Source organism: Octopus bimaculoides, chromosome 1 (assembly GCF_001194135.2).
Source record: "Octopus bimaculoides isolate UCB-OBI-ISO-001 chromosome 1, ASM119413v2, whole genome shotgun sequence".
NCBI classification, from domain to species: Eukaryota; Metazoa; Mollusca; class Cephalopoda; order Octopoda; family Octopodidae; genus Octopus; species Octopus bimaculoides.
This window is the reverse complement of record NC_068981.1, coordinates 96,625,864-96,646,862: the sequence shown is the minus strand read 5'-3', so window position 1 is coordinate 96,646,862 and position 20,999 is coordinate 96,625,864. Positions and strand designations below refer to the sequence as shown.

The 20,999-nt window shown below is 35.8% G+C and overlaps 2 protein-coding genes across 3 annotated transcripts in view; one reads left to right on the top strand and one right to left on the bottom strand.

Moving 5' to 3' along the window:
* LOC106875960 (transmembrane protein 248) overlaps positions 1–4,120 on the bottom strand; it is a 67,667-nt gene extending 63,547 nt beyond the window's left edge. Inside the window, exon 1 of the mRNA XM_052968439.1 lies at positions 3,904–4,120. The gene's annotated coding sequence lies outside the window, so the exon portion shown is untranslated. The remainder of the gene's footprint in view (positions 1–3,903) is intronic.
* The window catches only part of LOC106867929 (myosin-G heavy chain), a 116,350-nt gene continuing 95,748 nt past the window's right edge, over positions 398–20,999 (top strand). The window contains exon 1 of one of the 2 annotated variants that reach the window (XM_052968404.1): positions 398–983. In XM_052968404.1, coding sequence (XP_052824364.1) covers positions 932–983 — 52 coding nt within the window. In that variant the 5' untranslated portion in view covers positions 398–931. Of the gene's footprint in view, positions 984–4,161; positions 4,236–20,999 lie in introns of those variants that run through there. The other variant, XM_052968413.1, reaches the window with a different exon arrangement.

Sequence of the window (20,999 nt, the reverse complement as noted above, 5' to 3'; positions counted from 1 at the left end):
ATATATATATATATATACTCCAAGTGCGAACAGTAAAACAATTGAAAATCGAAAGGAAAATTAAAGATTTCTCTAGATCAGGCAAGTTTCAATTTTATAAAGAGGAAATCGAATGTTGTAATAGACAAATCTTTATCCAGGGGCATCTGTTAACGTATAAATAACAATATCAATATTTTCTGCTGCAGCTTAAAGGTTAGATAAAATATTCTGTAATCGCCGTTTTAAAACACAATATCGAATGTCAGGAAACAAACAGCAGGCAACAATAAAAGTAAACTGTGATAGATGTGGTAGCAGAGACCTAAAGACTATGTCCAGCGGACAAATGTGACGTGTTGGTAAGACAGGACATAATCATCAATGACGTAGTGAAGAGATGTTAAATATAATCGTGATAGTAAATGTCGTCACAACGTTGCAGAATCGAGACATGGCGTTATGACGACAAGTCTAATTGTTAATTGTTACGTAGGTAAATAAAACACGAGAAAACGTTATATCCGGTATTGCTTTCAATCTATTTGATAACGGTAAATAAATAAAACACTAAGCAACTGTATCCTCTCGTATAAAAAAAAAACAAACAAACAAAAACATTTTAAACTACCAATTTTAATTTGCTGTATTCCACGAAGCACTACAGTTAAGACTGGTACCTATCCCCTTATTCTATAGCATCGACCTAAACAAGACACTGGTAAATAGCAGGTGATATTCTACTTCATATGTGAATTCAACATGAATAAGTTTAACCGTCTTATACAAATATAATTACACCGAGACTTGACGAGGTGATCCATGTTATAAAAATAAATAATTTTATTACAAACAATGAATAACAATTATCGTTCATCTAAAACCTGGGACTGGATGGATCTGTTAATTAATAGTGGGTAGTTAATCGGACAAGACCATTCCGCACAGGAAAATGTACTTATGCATCAGACAAGCGATGTATGGATGGAACTCTTTAAAAGAAGGTACGCGAATGGTTACTTCTAAATTAATTAGGAATTTTTTCTATCACTGTGAATTTTACACACCAATGTATTTAAAACACCTTTCAACTCATTTAATACTATTATAATCTTGAAATAGAAAAATACTTAACAGATGTTAACTCTGAAAATTAAAAAAAAGAGAGAGAGAGAGAGAGAAATCGACATATAAATAAAACTTTCAAATTGTTTATAAAGCTTTCATTCTTTAATAATTAATCTATCCTTTATACAGTGTAAAAGGCAAATTAATTTAACTTTTATTGTGGAAAATTCAAATTCCTTGATCTAAAACTATACTCCCGGATCTACACATTACAACAAAAATTTTGCTGGTTGTAAGAAAACGTTTGAACTGTTTTTGTATCTTGTAGTAGTTCTCAGTGAAGTGTAACAGTTTATCAGGCGATAGCATCAAATTAGATCATTAGTTTTCATTTTTAGACTGTAGCTCTTGTTTTACATGCATCAAAGAAGGGCCTAATAGATCAATCTACGGTCCTCTATCTCGTACACTCAGGTTTGACACATCTGCCCATCATATGAATGTAGCTACTCCTTTCCAGCTCAGAGTTGAACGAGTGGTTGGCAACATTATGCGCATTAGATTACAAAACCTTGACATAATCGAGACGTTGATCATGAATATCCAGTTAGCAAATCGTGCTAAGTGGATATACAGAACTGGACATTTTAGAATACGACGGAGTTAAGGACCGAATGCGAAATTTTATTTTCGGCCATGCTGATTACAAATGAGCACAAATAATTTTTCGATTTTATTATGCATCACCTGCTTTTGATGTTGTCATGCCATTTCAATTGGCCCGTTAAATGATAATTTTGAAAATTTCAGACAAGAGTAAAATTCCAAAACAAACAATAGGTGCAGGCATGGCGGTGTAGTTAAAAAGAGCGTTGTGCAATCACACAATTTCGGGTTCAGTCCCACTACGCGGCACCGTGGGCAAGTGTCTTCAACTGTAGCCTTGGATCGACCAATAGCTTGCAGTGGATTTGGTACACAGAAACTATCTGTGTATCTCTTTGCCTGTCCTTTTCACACCGCTTAACAACAGGTGTTGGTTTGTTTACACCCTCGAAACGTGGCGGTTCAGCAAAAGAGACGCATAGAATAAGTACCCAACTTAAAAAATAAGTATTAGAGTCAATTTATTTGACTAAAAACCCTTTAAAGCGGTGCTCCTGCATGGCCGCAAACCAATGACTGAAACAAGTGAAAGAAAGAATATTTGCTACAAAACTAGTGAGCATACAGCTTTTGGAGTAAGGATAACACTTTCGTTTTGCATTATTCTTAAAAGCCTTTGCCAATTTGGCTGTCCAAAAGTCGGTAAGTCTATCGCAATTCGACATTTCTTTCGTGATACATGCATTCATTATTATATTATGTGTACATTCATTAGTTTGCCATCAGCAGTTTAACTGATGCATACTTTTCAGAGTTACCTCCCGTCAGTTTTTAATTTTTTTTTAAATTATAAATTCGAATTAGAACCTTCAATACAACCATAGGAGCAAACGAGGGGATTTATGAGGTCACTGAACCTTTAGATATAGTCCTCAAATCACATCCTAGTGTTTTAAAAAATGTCGCTCGTATCGACTGGGATGCCTTTGATAAGCCTATTCAATCAGATCGAAGGGAATAAACAACACAAACATACAATGCTGAAAATCCTGGGTTTAAATCTTGAATAACGAAAGAAGTCTAACTCTATTTACATTAGTCTTTAAATTATCAGTTTAAAGTCGAGATTGAATGACTGTATGCATCAGGTAAGCGTAATCAAGTGGAGTTTCTGAATAAACAACCGCCCCCATTCGTAACTTTCCCGTAATTATATCTACCTTAATTGAGATCGAAGAGAAATATGAAAAATCATTCGAATTAGGTATGTCGTTATTCACATTTTTATCGCACTCGTATAGCAGCAAGTGCAAAAGCAGTGCAACGACAAAACACTCAAATTTATAAAACCATACTTAAATGGATCACTTTCAAAGGATGTGTGTGTGTGGATGGATGGATGGATACACACACACACACACACACACAGGTGTTGCTAAGTAAATAACAATTACATTATCCCACCTAAGTAAATTATTAAAGCTCTAAACTTATGTCTCAAACATAGACAACAGGCCTGAAATATGGAGGGAAAGAATTAATCGATAACCAATCCGTCCCAGTACCTCACCGGTACTTTATTTTATCGACAGCGGAAACGAAAAGCAAAGTTTGCTCTGTGTAAGTTATTTAACCTATAAACGAGAATATAACATCATTGTACATTATCCCGTAACTTAAATCGTTTATAAATTGGTCGGTATCACGGACAGGTGCAGACAACTTCATAGCCTCAACTATAAATGAATGTATGGCAACTTTCATGGATTTGCTTTCTGATATTTTAACAAAACATTAAGATACAGGCAAAATAATGACGTTTTAATATAAAACAAGCGGAGTACATATACACACGTTATATAACACTTCAGTCTCAATGTTGATTCTTTTTCTGTACTGTCCAACCTTTAACATCGTTGAAAGGTGCTTTATTTCATAGAGAATTTCCTTACGTTCATAACTGGTTTACCTTTACAGACCATTTTTTCTATCTCCGTCAAAATCAGAAAGAAAACGACTTACTACGTTAAGTAAATGACAACGCCTAATCGAAACAGTTAAACATCTTGACATTCTGATAATTTCTGTGGCTAAAATTTTCTGAGGTATCAAAAAAAAAAAGAAAAAAATTAAAATAATGTACGTATATTCAAAGGTAAGGAGTTAATCAGATGAATGTTAAAGAGATACAGACAGAAAGAGAGAGAAACAGAAGAAAAACCTTTTGTCAATATATGAAACTGCACTTACTTGTTTGCTAAGTCTCACGTGTTAATGTAACTTATCCTTGTCCCCATGACAGATACAGCTCGAAGATGTCAATTAGCGCGTTGCTTATTACAAATCGGTCCCGTTTAGAGTTGCACTGTACTACCTAATGATTTCAAAATGCAGCTATGGTTACAAACAACATCGGACTCGATATAACGAAAAAGTTGTGTCAAAAGAGCGGACGCCATTACACTTGACATCAACTCTCGCGTGAAGCTAGACCTATCATGTGATATAGACGAGACTTAGGGGTCGACTACAAAATAACGTGCGAAATGGATAGAATTTCCGAAAGGCTACAAATATTTGCTGTAAGTATTCGTTGCCAAAATTTCACCATACTTTAATAGAGGTATTGGCAACCTCTTTACGTGAAGAGGGCCGCACTACTAAGCAAAAATTCAAGGTAATTTTTCGTTGGCGTGCCATTCAGAAAGTTCTACAGGCTGTAGTTTGCTCGTAACTGCCTTCATGGACACAGTTTTATGTTAAGTGGTGATTTATTATTATTATTATTATTTTGCTAATGTTTTGAAATGTATCCTAGCATATTTTCCTTTTTGAGGATATATGATGATGTTACAAATTATACAAAGAATAAATACTGCGCTGTAGAGTTAATATTAAAGGTACTTTAACTGAAATTGTATTAACATTTCCTGAATGAGAAAATATTGATGTTATTAAATGTTGAAAATTCCTCTTCTTAACCTTTTTTGCGAACTAAAGAAATATCAGACCTGGTTCTCAAATGGATGACTTGGAAAACCCAGGTGCTGTAAGCATCTAATGTGTTTGTGTATCTGTGAAGTCTATAGGTAAGCTAAGTGATACGAGTTGCGTTTTCATTTCCCCATAGGATGCTAGTTCTCTTCTCACTTCTAATGTCATCTGAAATAGGAATGAGCGTTACTAGTAAACTTTCCTCTGTTCCATAAATCTAAAACTTAGTTTCTCTAACTTAATTTCAGTTTCTCATTGGAACACTCACTACAAAGCAAATACTGTGTCCCCTTTTTTTTCTTTTAATTCATGTATAGGCGCTTCTTTAGAAGCGCACCTCTCTAAGAAAATGACGCTTACTTGTCAAAAAAGTTACGTAAATGGGAAATATATCCAAAATAAATTAAGTATGCAAAAAAATTAGGAAGATTCGTCTGTTTTTAAATATTTTATACTAAAAAATAAAATACAGAAAACGGCCACTCGCGAATATAAACAAACATGTTGGACGATAACTTTCTTTTACCAGTCAGATATTGGTAATACAATCGTCTGCGAATTGTAAGAAGACCGTTTCACAATATTTTTCTTAAAAGTCAGTTTATAACTAATATATATATATATATACTATTCTGTCAAATTTTGTGCCTGAACGGGAAAGCGAGTGCACACCACCTAACCCTAAAACTAACCCTAACCTGTGTGAGCAGTAAAAGATCTGATTAAAAACTATCAAGAATTATTGTCGTGGCCCTCGTATCATTAATAATATCTGATAAAAGTTACCACCACTTGTATCGTCCGACATGTTTGTTTATATTCGCAAGTGCCAGTTTTCCGTGTTTTATTTTTTAGTATATAAAATATTTAAAAATAGATGAATCTTCTCAATTTTTTTTGCATACTTCATTTATTTTAGATATATATCCCATTTTCATTATTTTTTTTTTTTAGAAATTAGACGTCATTTTCTTGGAGAGGTGCGCTTCTAAAGAAGCACCCATGTATATAATACAGAAACACGTGAAAGCACTCATTTTCTCTTCACAATTGAAATGAACTTCATGTTTATGGCACTAACACCCTTAAGGACGAAACGTTTTCTTCTCCTTTTCGGACTACTGTCAAAGAATTCTGCCATATTTTATTCGATATCACCCAAAAGAATTTTTTGTAACTTTTGGGTGTTTGAAACGATTGATGTGTTGTATTCATATACATATTCTAACAGCAAATCGAGGATTTTATTCTAGGTGGCCTAGTTGCTGCTTAAAGATGGGCAAGAGAGAATTAGCAGACGTTGTTTGGTTTCAGGTCAGCTCTCCTCAAGTAGATTATGATCAATGGCGTTCCAGCCGTGACACTTCCACCCACTCCCCCCCCTTTTTTTTTCCAGATCATATATCTAGGACTATATCATCCGATGTAAGATGATAGGGTGTGTTTGAGGGAGATTTTTAGGTTCTAATTCTTGCAGAACCAGCAACTATGTAAAGCAGAGGTTGCCAATTATTTTACTGAATATTTTTATGGACCACTTGAGCATAAAAGTCAATGAAATTAAATCAAAAAGTTAACCAATCCAGTTGAGCATGAAATTATGCAACCTACTGGAAAGCAATTAAAATAAGCAAATGCATGTACACATGATGACAAGTCCTAATATTAATCCAGGGACCACTTAAGAATTACACTACTGACGCAGAATCTCTTTTGTCGTCTCTTAGCCCTTTGCCTACCCTGTGTATTACGTGCAATACACTGGATATATTTCCCAGGCATTCCTTATATCTTACATGGTACACATTCCCAATTTTTTCACACACCATAACTTGGGACTTTAGAAAGGAAAGCTTTATATCATTCAGAACATAAAATAAGTGCTAACTAAAAGAAAGTCTGCAAACAAGCATGGATGTTTAGGACAAATTTATGAAAACGTTTTGGGCAGGCAAAGGGTTAAGCAGACGTTATTGTCAGGAATCTGTTGCAAGTAAATTCATGGACCCAGTCTTTGGCAAAACAACAATGCTAATAATAATAGTGGTTTCTAACTTTAGCACAAGGCTATACATGAAAAAAAATTGTTTTAATTGGCTCTACTATATGAATTTTAATTTGATGGCCTCTGGAGGGTTGGAAGGAAAAGTCGACATTAGCTGGAATGTAAAGAATGTACAATAAACTAACACAAGGTAGAATAACAAATTTCTTTTACTTGTTTCAGTCATTAGACTGCGGCCATGCTGGGACACCACCTTGAAGAATTTTCAGTCCAAGGAATCAACCCATAAGCCTGATATTTTATCGTTTTTCTTTTTTTTTGCCAAGCTGCTAAGTTATGGGGATGTAAATGCACAAGCACTGTTTTTCAAGCAATGGTAGGGAGCAAACACACATATGCACTCACACACACACACATGACTGGCTTCTTTCAGTGTCTGTGTACCAAATTGACTCAAGGCTATGGTAGGAGATACTTACCCACACTGCTACACAGTGGACCTGTACCCAGAACCATGTGGTTGGGAAGGAAGCTTTCTACCACACAACCATGCCTGCTCCTAATCTAATTTCTTATATTTTTAGATGGCTCTAAATTTGTAGGAGAGGTGGTTTTTGACTGAATAGATGCCATTATACTGACAGTCCTAGCTCATTAACCCTGGAGAGATAAAAAATTAAAGAAAGCTCTGTTGTGAGCTATACCCACAATGTACTGAGACGAATTAAAAGACTATTGGACATTTGACTGGTAATACAGTTACTCCATTGCCTTTTTATTTATAATGATTAACAACTTTGATTTGAAGTCATACATGTATAGTGTGGAAAGGAATATATAATCTCTAGCACTTGGCTAGTGCTTTAGTTTATATGTTCCAGAAGATGAAAGCCAATCAACCATGACAGGATTTGAACTTAAAATCATAAAAGAGTTATAACTAAATATTGCCAGGAATTTTATCCACTGGTCAACTGATTTTTGCCAAGTCATTACCATCTTAATAATAATCCTTCCTACTATAGGCACAAGGCCTGAAATTTCAGGAAGGGGGTTAGTTGATGATATTGACCCCAGTGCACAACTGGCACTTATTTTATCGAATCCTAAAGGATGAAAGGCAAAGTTGACTTTGGCAGTATTTAAACATAGGATGTAGTGGTTTTAAATTTTGGCACTCGGCAATTTTAGGAGTAGAGGTTAAGTCAACAACATTAACACACAGTTCTCAACTGGTACATATTTTATTGACTTAGAAAGGTTGAAAGACAAAGTTGACTTTGACAGAATTTGAACTCAGAACATAAGCCAGAACAAATGCTACTAAGCATTTTGTCCAATGCACCAATAATTCTGATTTAGCAATTTTGAGGAGAGGTGAGGTAGTTGATAGCGTCAAGGTTTTGTCATTATTAATACCATGTACATAGATGTAGACATATGTGTGTATTATAGTATTTAATAATAGGAAGATAATAAAATAGGGAGGAGACAAAGAAAATTAAGAATATATAAAGTTATGCTGGTAAAACACTGGAAAAAGCACAGAAATATGAAGCAAAATAGCAACCAAAGAATATGTACAATGAAGAAAAATACTCTAGATAAAAGAACAAGAAGTTTTCATACACTTAAACAAAAGTAAAGAATTAAGTGAAAACAAATAGGAATAATACCAAATTTATGCCTGTTAACACTACAGTTTCTCTCTCTCTTTCTCTCTCTCTCTCTCTCTCTCTTTCTCTCTCTCTTTCTCTCTCTCTCTCTCTCTCTCTCTCTCTCTCCACACACATATATTGGTAGAGTCATTTTGTAACTTCTGCCTATTAAATATATATGTGTGTGTGTGTATTTCTTCAAGTGGTTGCAGCCAGGATACATTGCAAAATCCATCCCAGTTATCTTCTCCCACAATGGTTATGGTAGATCCTCAGTTTCATATTGTATCTCTCTGCCAATAACATCAATGTAACTGAGTGGTCTTTGTTGTCACTTAAGTTGCAGAAGTCTTCAAAACATAACACCCGATACATTGTACTGCTGACCATAATAACAATGACCACCAAAGCCTGCACTGCATTGAGCAAAAATTGTAGAGATGGGTGAAATGTGTCCATAAATTGCCTCTTTGGTCTTGTCTTTGCTCTATGAGATGCTTGGTCTCTGTTCTATCATGGCAACATTGAAGCTCCTCCTTCATAATCCAGATTTCTACTCTATAAAGAAAACTCTCAACACATTCTCTGGAGAATAGCATAATTGACTTTGAAATACAGTACTTGATTGCTAGATATATTGATGTGTTGTACAGACACTAAATACATTTATGTCTACATACAGATACACACACATAAACATATACATATAAACATTAGCATGTATATGCATGTGCACAGAACATGCACACAAGTATGTGTTTATGTGTACATGTATTGTATAACCATGATGTTCCAGTATCTGATGAGGTGGCTTTATTTGCATAAATATGTGAACATGCAATTGTATTATTTAATACTGAGCACACATTAATGCAAACACACAATTCTTTGCATACTGAAATTAATACTAGATGAAGAAGGTTGCAAAATGATCTTTATCCTAAAGAAGTCATGTGGTTAAATAAATATATATTCCACTCACAAACCTCCTGATTTTATATAATTATATCTACTGTATATGTATATTGCATCAGGTTGCTGATGTGTGCTTACTGATAGAATGCAGACTGTACAGTGTTCCATGGTTGGGTCATAGTAAAACAAACAACACCAACCAAATGGGTGGTAGAACCAAACAACCATGTAGCAGTGTCATGTTTTAGAAATTCTGGATTAGTGTCTGTTATTCTCTGAGACCACTAGGAGTGGTGAAACACACCTTAGCATTTATAGAAGCATTCTACATAAGAAATATAATTGGCTAGACAATTTCCAAATGCTGCTTCTTCACTAAAAGGGCCAAGATCATGGCCATCAACCAGGATCCAGAGCAGCTTACTGTACAATTCCATGGGATCAAACTAACCCTGGTTGACAAGTTCAAGTACCTGGGCTCCATTGTTGATCAAATATCAGATTTCAGCCAGGAAATCAGAGCAAGACTTGATGTCAGGAGTTCAGCTCTGAAGCCATTTAATACAATATGGAGAGACTGTGCCTTCAACAAAGGCATGAAGCTAAATAACTTTAATCTCATCAGTAGTGTTGTTTGAGTGTGAAGCATGGACTCCAAAGGATGGTGGACACCAAGTTCATTTCTGAATATACTGATTGCTCATGGAAACTTGGCAATCAAAGATTCAACAGTTGACTTTAAAGATCAGATCTACTCCAATCTGTGGTGTCTAAAAATTTCAACCAATTGATCTTATTAGAATTATCTCCCTTGCTTTTAGATTTTGAACTAGATTTGGATAACAAAGTTTTTCAATTAACTATGATGCCTGAGATTTTGTCATATTTGTATTTTGTGTGCATAATATTCCATTGAGGTATTTTTCTTGTCAACCTTGTAATTGATATTTATAACAAGCACACCATATTCCATTTATTCCTATATATCTTGATCATTCTTATCTTGCCAAATGAACAGAGTATACTTTATTGAGGAGGTTTAATAAGATGGAAATATGTCTTGCTCTCACCAGTTAGCTTTAAAGACAATTCATTCTAATCTGCATTGTCCAAAACTTTACATTGACTGATCATATTAGAGTTATCTTTCGTTTGTTTTTTTTTTGTTTTTAAATTTCCTTTCTACTTATCTCTTAGATAATCTCAATTGATTGAAAATTTTTCAATACAATATACCAGCAGTCCCCAACCGTCCTTGCACTATGGACCAGTTTCATGCAAAGCAATTTTCCGAAAGACTAGGGGATTACATTTATGACAAAACACAAAGTGTATAATAAATAATTTAATTATTACATATATAATGCAAAACACTCCACAAACTACGATAGTTAATAAACTAGAAATAAAATTTTTAAATTTAGAGTTTCTATGTGGCTTGGTACCAAATGAGTTACGGCTTGGTGATTGGGGACCCCGACACTATAATACCTATATGAGACCCTACCGTGTCTTACATTTAATGTGCAGAACGTTCCCGTGATGAATTTTCCCTCATCTATATCATGGAATCAGATTGCTTTTGAAGGACTGAAGGAAATTTGTAGAGCTCCACCCAAAAGTCTTGCAATATTTTGTTACGTCCCCTTACGTTGTGAGATCAAATCCCACAAGGGTCGGTTTTGCCTTTCATACTTCCGTGTTAGATAAAGCAAGTAAAGTACCAGTTTAAGTATTGGGACCAATATAATCGGTACTACTTAAGAAGAGTGGGTCCGATGCGCGTACCCGCACTGGTCAGCGGACGCGCGCATTGCACTCACGCGCTAGTCAGTAGATTCGCACCCACGATTAAAAAAAAAAACCATCTTAAATAGTACCATATAATCCAGTGTACGCCTTCCAGAAAATCGGTGACCTTGTGTCAATGTTAAAAATTAATGCCATTTATCAGATACACCTTTAAGCAGGTACAGGTGAAGCCTCAGCCTTATATCTGTTAATAAATGCTTATACGTGTACGTCTGTCTGCACGGGCCAAGACGTATACACACGGTAAAAGGAAATGATTCTTAAATACTACTGATTGACCAATTTTCGAAATATATTATCCGACTGACACTGTCAGCCTCCTTATCGCCACTACCATCACCGACAGCAACAATAACAACAACGTAATCGTTGCTAATATTGTCATCGTGATCACATCAGCAATGTCGATTTGTTTCGACGATAACTGAATCATAATCAATTCATGACCAGTACTCTATTTTATTGATAAAGAAAATGAATTCAGTCCGGATTTTAATTTTTAAAAAGAAAGAGAGAGAGAGAGAGACGTATAGAAAATCCTGTGAAACATCAAGCCCATTATCCTTTCTGCCAACTCACCATCATACCATTACTAGTGCTACTACTGTTACAGTATCAACGACATCTGTCACCGAACTTAGTGACCAGCCACGAGAGGAAACGGCTGCCGAGACGCCATTAATAAAAGAAAAAGAAAAATTCAGTCAAAACAAACTTGATAACAAACGTCACAATACGTCATAGTTGAGGCCACGCCTACCTTCTCCTCCCACTCTGTAGCAACACGCAGGAATTACGATTACGCATGCAGTGTAAGGAGACGTGGGAGAAAAGATGCAGCAGTGTACAGTTGACAATATATTAAACCACTTAAACACTCAATTAGAACAAACATGCGCATACTCTAAAAAAATACACACACATATTCCGCTGCTTTTGACACATTTCTCTTATTTATCAGCATAACTTTGCCATACTACGTAAACCTGATTAGATGGGAAGTCAGTGAATGGTATAACGCCAAACAAATAGATCAACGCACATATATACACATGAACAAATTAATTTCTTCATGGGCACTTGCGATACTTATTTGTAGCTAGAAGAGGTGAGTCGATTGAATTAGGTTCCCAAATATATGAACACGTAAAAGGTTGAAAGGTCAACTCCAGCATAGTCCCATATCCTGTCGAACTTATCAAAAGCATGCCATCCATCAATGACCATCTGGTCTATTATTTGTTTATTTTTTTAGGGATGTATTTTGCATTACATTAGTTGATATGCCCTTTTTGAAGATAGGTCATGTGCGACTTTGAAGGCTATTTGGCTGCTATTTCAAGTGGGTCGAGCAACTGTACAGAGGTTCCCTCGTTAACACGTGAACTTCAGGTTATTGTTTAGCCTTGGATCACCTCTCGAGCAGACATATGATCACAGTTATTCCAGTCGTGACAATCTCATCGTTTTGTATGTCCGATGTGTCTTTTTTTCCTATAAGGTAGTAATGTAGGGTTTGGTTGCTATAAAGATTAACGGAACGAGAATGTGTAAAATGTTTTGCTGCTGTGTGGAAAGCAGTTTCTCCGTTGTGACACTCCTTCGACTTTCAAACCTTAATTAAATTAGAGTTAGCTTATTTAACGTAGCAAAGTATTTTAAAATCTAACTTAAAATAATTATGACCTGAGGGGGTGGGGGACAATTTTACTTATCGATTGGCTACCTTGTATTTTTAATTTTAGGCAAGTCCTGGAGACAGCTCTGGATATATTTGTGATTTTTTGACCTCGTCACTGTACTTGCCAAAATAATCAAATGTAAAAGCTTGTATATAGGTTAGTGTACGAAAATAAAATTGCTTAGAGACGTCACCTGCAAGTAAAACTATAGTGAAGTCACTTAACATTTAATGATGGGAACATCAAAACACCAACTACATATATTTTAAACTTTTAATAGGCTTTAACAGAGAATTGAAACCAAGTTGCTGATTTGGCATGAAGAAAGATCACTGCTTGTTCAAATGCACTCAGCATACATGTTTGTCCATCAGATTGAAAGGGATTGTCTAGTCATTCAAGGAGAATAAAAGATGAATGATGACTTGTGTGGTAACTTTGTTTAAAGTGAAAATAAGTTGCACACCATCAATCTAGCTCTCTCATTCATGACTGTCTTCAGTCTGTTGGCAAGACAACTGGGGATGGAGATAGATGCAGTGGATGACCAAGATGTCTTATCTCATCTTTCTCTCTACACACCACAATACATTGCTGCAGCTGCCTTCCTCTTTGCTGGACCATGAAGGTTTCTTTTGCAGAATTCACCGGATCCAGTCTTCAAATGCATAAGTAGACAAGCCTTAACTCACCCAGAGTTACATACCCATTGGCTACCCTCACCTGGTTTTTAGCACACAAGTCAAAGCAGTTTGCTAGGTTGTGGCTATCAATACATGCAAATAACTACTTGGAGCCACAGGTGAGATTTGGGTGCTGATATGTTCCCCTGTCAAAGATACTACCTGTCCCTGACATACTATGCATCCTTGGTCGATATAAAGGCATAAAAATATTTTTACTTTTTTGAGCAAAAATTGTGTAAAATTTTGTGAGGGACAACTAAAGTCATCATTTACAACAGTTGCAGTTATTCTATTGTCTTTCATACATACATATCTTGCATACCTGTGTTTTTCAAATAACTATGCAAGAATTAGTGATAGTAGCAGATCTTGCAGTAAAACATTCTAACAAAGATTAGCTTCCAGAGTTAGCAGCCATCTCTACTTCAAACTTTTATATTTGTAAATGAAGTCACACATCCTTCCTAATTGTATTAGAAAATGTAGTCATTCAACTTAAATATGATATATATCTACAAGTAAATTTCATACACAAGCATTGCATAATTTTCCACATCGAGAAAAAAATCCATCAAAAGTAGTCATTACTTCACTGTTGCCCCAAATTTTGGAAGATGTAAAGGAAGGAATAATTATCATCAGTTGAATTGTCATTAGCATTTAACTAGTTTCTGACAGGATTTGAAGTCTCCATGTATGGTGTTCTCTCTAAAATTTAGGAATTATTGAGTCGTGTCTCTTTGTTCCAGTTGGTAAGTATATATATATATATATATATATATATATATATATATATATATATATATATATATATATATATATATATATATATATGCATACTTACATGTGTGTGTATGTATATATATATGTGTGTGTGTGTGTGTGTATATATATATACATACAGGGTTGGCCAAAAGTCACCTGACAGTACATCAAAATTCCATAAATACTATCTGTAATTCTGTATTGACTCGAATGGAAAAATGTGTCGCTCAAGAAGGACTTCAGTTTGAACAATTTTCATGATGTTTCATTTTTAGATGTTTTTATTAAATTCATTCAGTTGTTAAACATAAATAAATCTTGGAATTAAATGGTTTTGATTTACTGTCAGGTGACTTTTGACCAACCATGTATCTATAATGTGTGTAACAAGTAAAAGAATGTAGATACCGGTATCACATTTATTCTTTGGTTATGACTTTCAACAACATAAGTCAGATAAATCCTTTAACAGTGGAAAATATCAATATAAACAATGCTTATGCATTTTTAATTCATATTACATATACCTCATAGTCATCTCTTTATGATGAAATGAATAAATTAATATCTTTCTTCAACTGAAGTATTGTTTCCTTCTATACACTCTGTTATCCAGTATTTGCAGGAGTGTTTACTGTGGCAACCACCTGGATTTCTGAATCCCTTTTCATTTACCACACACACACATAATATAGGTATATAAATTCATAATTATCTGTACCCTAAAGTTATTATTGTAAAGCATAACAGAACATTTAGTAATGAGAAAACCACTAAATGTCTTGAACAAACCAAAAGATTAAACCAGATAAATATCGGGGATATTCAGCATGACTGGCCCTTTGAATTACAGGCACAACAGAAACAGGAAGTAAGAGTGAGAGAAAGTTGTGGTAGAAGAGTACAGCAGAGTTCGCCACCACCATCCCCTGCCGGAGCCTCATGGAACTTTAGGTGTTTTCGCTCAAACACTCACAACGCTCGGTCTAGGAATTGAAACTGCGAGTCCGCTGCCCTAACCACTGGGCCATTGCGCCTCCACACTCTCAAGGTACAAGGATGTGAATATAAATGGAATGGTAGAGGATTGCCCGGGGTGCATGAGTAGAAAGTTCACAAGAATGCGAAAATAGATGTGTATATATATATATATATATCCCAGTCACATGGTTCAGGATTCAGTCCAACTACATGGCATCTTGGGGAAATGTCTTCTGTTATAGCCTTGGGATGACCAAAACCTTGTCAGTGGATTTGGTAGACAGAAACTGAAAGAAGCCCCTCATAAAAATGTGTGTGTATTTGTCCCCCACCACTGCTTGACAACTGGTGTTGATGTTTTTTCATCTGTAATTTGGTGATTTGGCAAAAGAAACTGATAGAATAAGTACCAGGCTTAAAAAATAAGTAAATTCAAGATGGTACCCCAGCATAGCCATAATCTAATGACTAAAAGAGGTAAAAGGTGTATATATATATATATATATATAGACACAGGTATGGTCGTGTGGTAAGATGCTTACTTTCCAGGTTCAGTCGCACTGCATGGCTCCTTCAGCAAGTGTCTTCTGGCCAAACCTTTGTGAGTGGATTTGGTAGATGGAAACTGAAAGAAACCCATTGTGTATATATTTATGTGTCTCTGTCTATGTCCCCACACCATCACTTGACAACTGATGTTGGTGTGTTTACATCCCTGTAACTTAGCAGTTCAGCAAAAGAGACCAATAGAAGTATTAAGCTTATAAACAATAAGTCCTGGGGTTGATTTATTCAACTAAAAAAAAAAAATGGAAGGTGGTACTCCAACATGGCTGCAGTCAAATGACTGAAACAAGTAAAAATGAAAGAATATTTAGTGACTGCACAGTGTCAGGTAGAACTGAAATGTCATTAGGAAGAAGTGTATATAAAATGATAAAGATATATTTACCATTGCTGTTGATGACAAAAGAGAAGCATGGAAGTGTTAGTATAAGAAGTTGTTGAATGAGGAGCATACTTAGGATGAAGAGGAACTGCTTCGTGTTGATAAAGTGAGGAACCAGTATAATCAGCAATGTGGTAGAGAAAACAACAACATGAAGGTAGGGGAAGCTAGTGGCCCAGCAGAAATAGTTGCTGAGATGCTCAAAATATCTGGCAAAGTAAGATACATGATAGTCACCTGAACACTTAATCAAGTAATCCAAAAATGTGTGACATCCAATGAATTGTGTAGTAGTATTGTTGTAAACTGCTATAAGGGCAGAGGAGATGGTTTATGGAGTGGAAATTATAGAGGCATCATATTGTTGGAGTCGGCTATGAAGATCACAATCACAAATTGAGTGATTAATTCAATGACATGCAGCTAGGTTTTAGACCTAGAAGAGGTGCCACAGATGTAATCTTCTTAGTGAGACAACTGCAGGAGAACTTAGCTAAGAACAAACCACAATACCTGGTATTTATTGACTGGGAGAAAACCTTTGACAGGTTGCCATGCTCTGTTATCTGGTGGTCTCTAAAGAAACTAGTTGTAAATGAATAGCTTGTGAGGACTGTACCAGCTATGTACATAGGTACAGTTATTAAAGTGAGAGGCATCAATGAGTTCAGAGATGAATTTAGAATGAAGGTAGGTGTCCAAGGTTCGGTCCTCAAACCATGCTTCTTCATTATAATCTTTACAGTCCATCATAGAGGAGTGTATGACTAGCTGTCTTTAGGAACTCCTATATGCTGATGATCTGGATTTTATAGCTGAATCTATCTTTAGCAGTATTCATCTTCATCATTTAACATTCACATTTCCATGCTTGCTTGAGTCAGATGGAATTTGTTGAGGCAGATTTTCTATGACTAAATGCTCTACCTGTCACCAACATTCACCGGTTTCCATTGATTAGGAAATTCCAGACAATGAAGCAAAACCTAGAATTGAAAGGCCTCAAGATAAACTTAGCAAAGATTAAGATGTTTAGTATGTAAGAAAGAAGACAGGATTTCAGCATTATCAGGGAAACTCACTTGCTTGACGTGCAGAGAAGGAATTGGTAGGAACTCCATATGCTGCACCCAGCATAAACTATGTTTACATAAGAGGTGTTGTGAAATTTCAGGCAGGCTAACAGTGAAGATAAGTTTTGTATGTGGCAGATGCAAAGGTAAGAAAGAAATGAAGCAAACAGGCTCTAATAAATATGTAATGTAAATGTGCATTACACCAGAATATGCATAAGCTGTAAGAGAAAACAGGTATAAGAGGAATCAGGTATTACTGCGAAGAGAGAAAACTGTGCTGATGTGAGCATGTAATGTATATGAAAGATGACAGCTGTATGTCGTGTCTATTGCTCAAAGTAAATGAAACCTTTTGAAGGGCAAGACCAAGGAAAACTCAAGAGAAAGCATAGAAACCTGATATAAAGATATTACCCATCATGGAGAAGATAACAAAGGACTAAACTTATCGGTGATATGCTGTGCTGTAGAACAGCAGTCCTAACCTGTTTTTGCCCCAAAGGGCCAGTTTTGTGCAAAGCAATTTTTCCATGACCTACGGACCATGTGCATAACAAAACACAAAGTGCAGAATATGTAATTTAATTATTACATATACAGGGTGTTCAAAAGTCTCTCTGCAGTGAATTTTTTGAAGATACCATCAACACAGAGATATTGCTCAAATAGTGTCTATCCAATTGTAGGCCAACTCACTGAAAGTGAAATTAATAATGCATAATTTCAGCAAGATGGAGCTACAGCACATACTTCGCACATCACCATGGTGCTACTTTAAGAGTTTTTCGATGAATGGATTATTTTGAAGGGACTTTAGCCACATGATTTAATACTGCCAGACTTTTTGGGGGTGGGGAGCAAATAAAAGATCAGTCTACAAGAATCGCCCAGAAACCATTAATGAACTAAAAGATGCAATCCTAAACTTCCCACAGTCCATACCATGTCAGACTCTCCAAGATGTATTTCAAAACATGTGTAGAAGAGTCAACTTATGTATTGAAAATTAAGGACAACACTTTCAACACCTCTTATAAAGTTTTTTAAAATCTTGTAAAATCTAATATATTCTCTTGTAGTCTTATACTATCTTATAAATATTTATTTTGCAATAAAATACTTACTGTGGAGAGACTTTTTGAACATCCTGTATAATAGATATATAATGCAAAAACACCTTGCAGTGATAGTTAATAAAATAGAAAGAAATTTTTTTAATTTATTCTTTCTGTGCAGCTTCTTACCAGAGGATCTATGGCCTGGTGGTTGTGGATGCATACTATAGAAGATCTAACCAATGGCAAAAACATACCTTAACACAAGGATATCGCTTAGAAGCTGAAATATTTTATACCCTGCTAATCCAACAATCTGCTGACTTCCTCACTCTGCACACTGTTACTAACTTTTCTTCTACTTATTCCTCACCCTTCTCACTCATAGCACCCTGTCTCTAATATATCTCCCCACCACCTATATTGAGCACATCGAACATTGGGCCTCACCGAGGCGATGACTACTGACCGAGACCTTTGGAAATGTGCTGTGCGTGAGAAGACCCGGCAAGCCAAGTGAGATCGTTGCCAGTGCCCCTGGACTGGCTCTTGTGCGGGTGGCACATAAGATGTACCATCTTGAGCGTGACTGTTGCCAGTACCGCCTGACTGGACTTTGTAGGGTTTTCAAGTGAGATCGTTGCCAGTGCCCCTGGACTGGCTCTTGTGCGGGTGGCACATAAAAGACACCATTTCGAGCGTGGCCGTTTTCGTGCGGGTGACACGTAAAAGCACCCACTACACTCTCTGAGTGGTTGGTGTTAGGAAGGGCATCCAGCTGTAGAAACTCTGCCAAATTAGATTGGAGCCTGGTGTTGCCATCTGGTTTCACCAGTCCTCAGTCAAATCGTCCAACCCATGCCAGCATGGAAAGCGGACGTTAAACGATGATGATGATCATCATCATCATCATCATTACTTTTCCTCACCCTAATCCCTTCAACCATCATAGGCCTATGTATAAGAGACTTCATCAAACCACTGTCAGCTCTCTACCCAATGCACTTTAACTTCATTCTGTACCACAAACCAGCACAATTTCTCTCTAGGCCATTTCTGTTCTCCTGACACCCTTGCTCTTCATAGGCCTATCATAACAGACTGCATCGGACTGCACCCAATATACCATAGCTTTGTCCTTGTCCCAGTATTCACTCTCTCCCATTCTAGGTCACATCTGTTGCCACACATCACTTACTCTTTGTTCAATTTCATCATCAACCCTTGCGTTTTTCCACTTCTTGACTATACAAGAAAATCTGCCTCTTATCATATACACTCCTGCTCTTCCCATGCACTCATTTTGGTTTATTCTGATGTCATTGATGTCGTTCCTAATCACCCACTTGGTCTCCTGAGCAAAGTTCCAGGAATTTAAGTACTGTCTTTGCTTACAATTATGGTCTTATCACCTATTTCTGACTGAGTAGCTGTCAGCACTCTCTCTTGCATTCTGTTGTCTTCCTCAGTCCACAAATCTTAAGTTATTGAGTACTCTCTACATTTCCTGTGTACAAAGCAACTTTCCCCACCTCCTATGCAGGTGCATGATGAAGGACCACCAAATCATGAAATCATGCAATCCATAGAAAGTGACTAGAGAATGTGGTAACCTCTATAGTTTTAGTATCATGAAAAATATACAATGTGCATAGTGAAGAGCAGTTAGCAATAGGAATGGAATCCAGCCTTAGCAAGTAAAATGACATGTGAGCACCTTTCTATAAGAGCAGCATCCCCTAATAGCAGCTGTACCACAAACTAGCACAATTTCTCTCTTGGTCATTTTTGTTATCCTGACACCCTGGCTCTTCATAGGCCTGTCATATCGGACTGCATTTTACTGTGTTTTTTCTTTCATTTTATGTCAGGAATGATAAGTATTTTAAGTTTTAAAAATATAACGATTGTTTACATAAAAGTGTTAGATGATTATTGTGTATTATTCTGTTGAAGAATAATGTTATCAATTAGTGCTAGTTTACTTCCGTTGAATATGTTAAAACATATCTCTTTGCTAACTAATTGTGAGGTAAGTAAGATAACAAGGTGTGGAGTAAATAAGATAGATAATAGCTGCTATAAGAATTTTGGTTTTCTTAAGAAAATGTGCAAGTAGACATACATCATATATTTCTAGATTATTACTTCATAATAAAAGGTGAATCATGTATTATTGATGTTTTTTCTAGCCTGTTCAGCCATGGATTCTGTTTTTGAATAAACAAATTTTTCTTATTTATTCTTGTCTGATCTATAGTATTGTCTGCACATTGATTGAGTTGGAAAATAAGAAATTTGGAAGATTTGGTTTTCACACATGTCTAGATGTTCACTAAGTGGAATTTTTCTAGTATCTTGTATTTATTGATGATGAATTGCTAATCTCATTCTTAAAGTGAGTTTAGTTTGTTCAAAGCAATCTTCTTTGCATCCTTTGCGTTTGATGGCATATATTAAATTTTTTGAAGAACAAGTAATATGTATTTTTCATAGTAAAAATTTGTCCCAATTTAAATTTTTAAGTTGTGTCCTCAATAAGGTTGTCATAAGTTCCACAATCAAATGTGTGTTGGTGGAAGGAAAGGCATTCAACTGTAAAAAATCTGCCTCAATTAATTTCATCTGACCCATGCAAGCATGGAAATGTGGTTATTTATACAATGATGAGGATACACAATATGCATCTGTCTGTTTGTCTATCTGTATATGTATGTATGAGTGTATGCATGTATGTGTGTGTGTGTGTGTGTGTAAATATATACATA